This window comes from Fukomys damarensis, unplaced genomic scaffold, assembly GCF_012274545.1.
Source record: "Fukomys damarensis isolate Sample0158 unplaced genomic scaffold, DMR_v1.0_HiC HiC_scaffold_38, whole genome shotgun sequence".
Classification (NCBI taxonomy): Eukaryota; Metazoa; Chordata; class Mammalia; order Rodentia; family Bathyergidae; genus Fukomys; species Fukomys damarensis.
In genome coordinates, this window is record NW_022900950.1 from 22,723,503 (window position 1) to 22,730,905 (window position 7,403).

Here is a 7,403-nt window from a genome sequence, read left to right on the forward strand (position 1 = left end):
CGCCCTCCGGTCTGCTCCGCGCGCCCCGCCCCTGCGTTCCCTCCTCGCCGGTGCGCGAGCCAGCGAGCGAGTTTGGGATTAGGAAATTGAGCGGGCCTGGGTGACAGAGTCGCGGGGCCAGTCCCAGGGAAGCCGCGCTCCCGCCCCAACCCCAGCCGAGGATGGCCTCTACCGCCACCTGCACCAGGTTCACCGACGAGTATCAGCTCTTCGAGGAGCTCGGAAAGTAAGCGCCCTTGCTGGGCATCGTGCGCCCCCTTTCTAGCAGAGGGCGGGTCGAGTCGCCCCCAAACCACCGGCCAGTGGCGTGGGGCGAGGAAATTGGGGATGGAGTGGGGGTGGGGGCTGGATCCCTGGTTTGTCGCTCTGGGGAAGGCGCTGTATCGGGAAGGGGAGGGGACTGAGCGCTGACGCCTCTGCCCGAGAATCCCTAGCCCCTCTCCCGTACCCCCATCCCCGCCCGAGAGACTTACCGTGAATTACGGTCTCTGCAGTTGTAGCTGTCACCCTGCGAAGTGTGTTGCATGTGTGCGCGCGCGGGCTGTGCGGGTGGAGAGGAAACGAGAGCCACATAGATCACGTTTTCTGTAAATAGAGATGCCTCCGGGTCTGACTCGCGCACTGATGAGACGGTGCCATATTTATTGATGCCGAAAGTTCAACTTGGCTTGGTGGAGAGTGACTTTCACATCCTCTAGTTGTTCTGTCCAGGGAAAGGGCCACCCTACCGAACCCAGCCTCCTGCCCCATATCCGCTGTTGTTCTAAGCACCGGATCACTCGTTCACCGACGTTCTTCCCGGGATTTGAGAGAGCATCTTTGAGCTCCCTTCGAGGATTTGTTTCTCCAGATAGCAGACACAAGCCCTCTGGAGACCAGGAGAGCGCTGCCCAAGGGTAGCCAAACTTGTATAAAAGCACCTCTTTCGCTCAAGTGGCAGAACTACTTGGAGATCTCACGACCCGGGACCAGATGCGTACTGAGAACCTGTGCCTAGGGACCGGGAGTACAGCCCCGAGTGCTGATTTATGTAGCATCAAACCCAAGCCCAACTCCTCCATCTCTAGTTTCAGCTGTTACAAAAGGGAAGCGTTTGCATGTATGTTGTTGGTTTGTACAGTTGAATTCAAGGAAAGGTATATATTTTTTAAATTAAGGAAAAATATACCCTTATATATTGTCTGCTGTTAAAGATTGAGACTATGTTGGAAGAGCAGTTTAATTCAGGCCTCTCCCCTCCCCCAGCCCCAAACAGGTCAGAGAGAAATCACCCTAGCAGGATTTGTTAAACCACACAGCAGTGTGCTCTGGATTTATATTTTAATGAAAGCAATCACCATATTTACTTACTTGGAGCCACATTAATTATTTTCCCCTACCAAAATAAATAGGCAGCACATTTTTGCTGCTTCTCACTTCTGCTCTGTGCAGGGTTTTCCCAGAGCATTTGCTGTTGTGTGAGTGTGAAATGTAAAATACTTTCCAAATTCCGGTGCAAACAGCCATCGTAATTAGCAGTCCCTTTCATTTTGTTGACTAATAAAGAGTGCTCCCTTTAAGGTAAAATTTTACTTTTTATTCCTCAACATTTAAAAATATCTGGGTTTTCTGGAAGAAATTTTTAAATTTCTGGTTGTTACTGAATTACACTGATATTTGACAATTCACTGAAATTAGTAAAAATGCTCTGGTTTTATAAATGTTTAACAGGATATCAGATCTGATGCTGTTGATGACCTGCAAATGATTTGTTTCCAGGGGGGCATTCTCAGTGGTGAGAAGATGTATGAAAATCCCTACTGGACAAGAGTATGCTGCCAAAATTATCAACACCAAAAAGCTTTCTGCTAGGGGTGGGTATTTTCAACCATATGTGTGTCAGTTTTGTATTCATCATGTTGTTTGTTGATTTTCTTGTAAGTATAGATCATTAGTTATAATTGGATTTCAGACAGTAATAACTATTAATATCAGTATTAAAAATTGAGATTATTTTTCCTGAATGCCTCTTTGGTGTATATAGTTTAAAAATAAATGAACAAATATGATTATTATTTAATAAAATTCTGTCTTATGAACAGTATGTAAATAACTATCTCATACAGCAAATAAATGTCACTTAAGTACATTTTACTTTTAGTTTCAATATAAAATAACTTTTAGAAGGATATTGGAAAGGAGAAAATTTAAGACATAATTTAAATCATAATTCCCTTTTGCTTTGAGAGGAAAAATGGGTCAGTTGAATCATAAATTTTAATTGTAGTTACACTTGAACTTAATTTATCAAGGTATATTTAACAGTAATGGCTTTGGGAGGAAAAATTTTGTGATTGCTATAGTCTAGGAAATTCAACTTTATTTTGATGTTCTGAATGCAGTTTAGACTTCTGTTTGGCCTTATGCACTGAATCTTCATATGGGATCATTTAATGTATTTCACACATACAGTTTATGGCCACAGTGATAACTCATAAAAAACTGTTGATATAAGCAAAAAGCTTGGAGAAATCCTAATACATTCTTTTTATTTTTGTCACACAAAAGTACTTATACTAAAATGTTAGGCATTCCAATTATTGTGGGTACATATCTAAAGTAGTTCCATAGGAATTTTTGTTTGATGAAATAAAAATTAAAATGAACAAAATACCATAGTGTAAGCCCATCTTAGTGATCTGGTTTAAGTAATACGAAAAAAAAAATTCCATTGGAATTAGCCTTCCTCATTTAATATGGTTTTTCAAAACTGCTTTTTATGAGTATCCTGGTGTCACTGCCTTTGTTCTTTGGTATGATTAGGTTTTTTATATTCATTGCAAATTCGAATTTAGCATGTACTTTAGGTTGGTGGTTTGTTCGGATCAGGGGATTTTGTTGTTGTTTCCTTCACCTGACTTTAATATGATACTGAGGATGATCTATATAATAAAATAACCAGCACTATAGCATCATGGTATGAAAACTACTGAGAAATATGTTTTATTAATTATTTTTCCTTCTTAGTCTCTACTGCATAGAAAGGTTTTTAAAATGCTAGGAGGTGCTGAACTATAAAAAGGTTGTTTTAGAAAAAGGAAAAAACATAAAAATGTGTAGTCACCTTTTTTTCAGTGATTTTTATTATTTCTTCCTATTGGTAGGTATTTGGGGGTATTATAATACCTATTCCAAAACTTTTAGTGATTTTAAATTTTCTCTCAAATCAGTGTAGTGATTCAGATTTACTAACTTCCTTAGATAGAGTCATCCCAATTCATAATCTCTACATCAGAATGGTAGGAATGGTCCTTTTTCACATACTTTCTACTCTCTGCTGCCTCTCATCTCTGAAAGATGAGTCTTTGCAGCCTGATATGGCTAGTGGAGCTTCTCCCTCACAAGCCCATTTCTTAACCTACCCAAGTGTGCTGTTGAAGAACATCATGATTGTTGGAAAGCATTGCTTGGGGCCTGAATTGTGATTCTCATACTTAGTGCCTGTGTGACTGTGGACAGTTTGCCTATATTCCCTGAGCCTCATGTTTTTCATTTGTTAAATTGGAGATTTAAAGAATTTTTCTTTTATATATTTTGTGTGAAGTGAATGGATTAGTACAGTATAGAATAGCACCTGCCACACAATATGCATGCTGTTACTTTCTGATAGGGTTGTCGAAGTTGTCAAATTATAGTATTTATGTCAAATAAATTGAAAATTTTAAATCTAGTGGAAGATTTGACTAACTGTGGGAGCTCAATGTGAATCTCAGTTCTACTGCTTACTAATGTGATCCAGTCTTTTACCTTTCCTGGATCTAAGGTTCTTCATCAGTAAAATGGGAAAAAAGTACCCATGGGATCTCAAGGGGTGTTTCACAGATGCAGTGATTTTGTGAGAATCACTTAAATTTTAAAGTGCCATGTCAGTTTTACCTGTTGTTACTGTATCTATAAAAATTATAGACTTTTTTTCTATGAAATTCTCAACAGCTGTATACAACCAGAGCTGGTTATTGTATATTTGTATTTTTAATGTACACATTTTATAATCTATTACCGATATTAAATTACAAATTCCTCAAGAAAAATGCCATGTTTGAGGACATAGAAGGGCTCAGAACAGAGGTAATAAAATTATGGTTGTAAAAATATTTGTAAAGGAGTTAGTTTAATTCTAAGAACAAATATATACTGACATCTATAAAGTAGTATGTTAAAAGCACATACATACTTTAGCTGGGGATATAGCTCAGTCATGCTGCTGTCAGCCTGGCAAGTGCAAGGTCCTGAGTTCGATCCCTGCTACCCCCCCCCATAAAAAGAAAAGCACATACTTTAAAATGCAATTTTGAAAATCAAACTCTTTTCAGAGAATATAATGATCCAAGAAAACATTTATTTTCAGAAAAATTTTCAAAAATGACATATACTCAAAGGCAAATGTAGAATGAAATTAAATGCTTATTTTTCTAAGGAACTGATTTTTGGGAGCTGCGGCAGTTTTGTGGGTGTGTGTGTGTATGTGTGTGTGTGTGGTAATGAGATTAAACCCAGGGCCTTCTGCATGCTAGGCAAACGCTCTAGTACTGAGCCACCTCCTAAGCCTTTTAACAAATTTTATTTTGCAATAGGGTCTTATAAATTGCCTAATCTTGAACTTGCGATCCTTCTGCCTCAGCCTCTCAGGTACTCTTCCTGGGATAACAGAATGTGCCACCATGCCCAAGGAAACATATTTTTTTTGTGTGTGTACAACTTTTTGTATTATTTGAAATTCTTTGTCTTGGTAAATCCAAGTGTTTTGAAGACCAGGCAGTTCCTCCAAGTCAAGTGGTATTTTTTAGATGTAACATTACAACTGAAAGAGAAAGGACCATATGTCAATAAATCCAGGACTGTGAGGGAATTGCCAAACATTTGGCTATGTTCCTGTACAAATTTGTGTATACAACTGTACTGTCACCTAGGCCTTTTTTTGTGTTTAGATTTTAATGGATTTCCAGCAGATAGTTTCAGTTGTGTTTCTTCCCAGCTGTTAGTCACAAACCCCAAATTTGGGAGTCTCAGAGTCTATTGAAGAATTTATTTCCTTTTCTATTAGCATGTGCATGCACAGAACATTCATAGAAAATCTGGTCTCTTTAGAATAAAAAATGGCATAGAAAAGTCTTAACCACTTGATATTTTATGTGTAAATTCTGTCTTCTGAAAAGCTAGTTTTTTAGGAATGGAAGGCACACTAGTAAATGGTGAATAATGACAGAAGTTTTGTCTCAGATTTTCCCCACAAGAATTAGAAATTATATAATTTTAATCCTGATTAGTACTTAGTAAATGCTCATTCATTCTGCAATACTATCTTTGCTAATTTGCTTTTGGGACATGTTTTAGAACTGTAAATTGTTAGATTGCATGAAGTCCAGTGAACTGATGATTCTGATCTCAGATGTCTTTAGAAATAGTTCCTGTGATTTATTTTGCATTTTAAGCATCTCTATGCTAATGACTTCTTGACATTCTTCTTCTAGTGTTCTTCATGATCTTTAGAAGCCACTCGTTATTACATCGTCTGATTTGCCATAAGTTGTTCTTGTAAAATATAATTATTACAACATACACTTGAAATACTACTTGCTTCTACAAGTATATTTTACCTCTATTCCATTGCTGAAGTTAAAAAGTTTTCTTTTATACTGCTTTAAAACTTCATCATGTAGTTAAATCATTTTGATTTTTTAAATTTTACTATTTTTGTTAATTCTTAATTGGTAGTATTAATAGAATATGAAACCAGGACTTTATAGAAGTGCTTGGCCATGTACAGAGAACTAGTAATGTATTTATATATTTCTAATCTTTTTTATGTTTTAATAAGGATATAAAAAACTAATTCCTGCTATTCTTTTTACTTTGACATCGAGGCAATTAAAAAATTACTACAATTTTTCAATCTCATGGTTACTTGTTTTGAGTTGGAAATAAAATTGAGATTCTATAGATGAATCAAGTTGCAACAATTATACATTATTGATTTGGCAATGTGGAACTAATTGGGCAAATTAATATTTGAGGGAGTCTTGGCTAAAGTAATGGTTTAAGACACAAATTAGCAAATCATTTTTATTTTTGTACATGGAAACACTATAATTCTTAAGTTACAGGGTCCAGAAGTGACATGTATCATCTTTATTATTTTGTGACCTTTAGTAATGTTTAGTTGTACTGACATTCTTACATACGCCTTGAGATTAGACATTTATTTTCTTCTTTTGATTAATGACAATATTATAGATGTTTAAAACTAGTTATAAGGTAAAAATAATAAAAATGTATATCCACATTTCCAGGAAATAATAAATATCCTTCATATATTCTTGTTAGATAAGGCAAACTTAATAAAGAATATAGTTGTTAGGTATCTCAATATGAAATTAATAAACAGTGTCAAACTCTGCTCAAATGATTGCATGAGATTTACTCAGAACTTCCAAAAACGTTTGTTTATGCAACTAGATTAATATTTTTCTCTTTCACTGAACTATGAACTTAGTATTAAAAACTAAAATTTAGTACTAACTCATCTTTTATGAGTCCCTTTAATGTTAGTGAACTACTAGAAATCACTACTGGTTTGTCTTGGACATTTTACTTTTTTTGTGTGAACCACACTTTAACTTATTTCTACAAGTCTTATCCTTAAACCTACAAGGATGATAACCTATAGTGTCTCTAGGATTGGGTTGATATCTTTTTAATTTTTTTAACATCTGTCCTCCATTTATCACAGTATATTTTACACTATTTTTATACATCAGCAGCAGTTATTAATGATTGTTTATATGGGAGCTATGTTAAAAATTTGAAGTTATATTAGCATCATTAAGTAAACCCTGGATCAAGTCCAGAGCCTTGTTCCTGCAGGCAAGCACTGTACCACTCACCTACACTCCCAGCCCCTTAGAATAAATAAGTGAAGTAGGGCATCTCATAGATTAAGATTCCTCTGATTCCAGTTAAGATGTAAAAAGCAGAATCGTGGGTAAAATCATAGACTTCATCTGCCATACCTTTTCTCTTATTCTAGGGCTGGGAAACTGGTAGGTTTTTTTAAAGAAAAAGGACAGCTTTGCTGGTTGTCCATAATCGATTAACCATTAATGTAATTTTACATAATTGGAAAATAGCATCATCATTGATTTTTCTTAGTTACATGACTCTTGCTTTCTAGTGCTATAGTCCTTTTAACTCTTTAGAAGTTTATTACTCCTAAAATCAATGCCATCTTCATCAAAAATAATAAAATAAACTGTTAATGGTATTATTTAAAGAGTACTATCTTAAGTGACAACAGATATATGACACTTTTAAAGAATTTAATCCACATCCAGATCAACAGTACTGTCTCCATTAAAAAAAAAAAA

General features: G+C 36.0%; 1 protein-coding gene and 1 long non-coding RNA gene across 14 annotated transcripts in view; one reads left to right on the top strand and one right to left on the bottom strand.

The window, feature by feature from the left end:
• The window catches only part of LOC117284635, a 63,150-nt gene extending 62,316 nt beyond the window's left edge, over positions 1-834 (bottom strand). Inside the window, exon 1 of the long non-coding RNA XR_004515733.1 lies at positions 474-834. This is a non-coding gene — a long non-coding RNA (uncharacterized LOC117284635). The remainder of the gene's footprint in view (positions 1-473) is intronic.
• Camk2d (calcium/calmodulin dependent protein kinase II delta) overlaps positions 7-7,403 on the top strand; it is a 352,869-nt gene continuing 345,472 nt past the window's right edge. For all 13 annotated transcript variants that reach the window (XM_033760056.1, XM_010633832.2, XM_033760058.1 and 10 more), the window contains exons 1-2: positions 7-226; positions 1,759-1,853. In XM_033760056.1, coding sequence (XP_033615947.1) covers positions 162-226; positions 1,759-1,853 — 160 coding nt within the window. In that variant the 5' untranslated portion in view covers positions 7-161. The remainder of the gene's footprint in view (positions 227-1,758; positions 1,854-7,403) is intronic.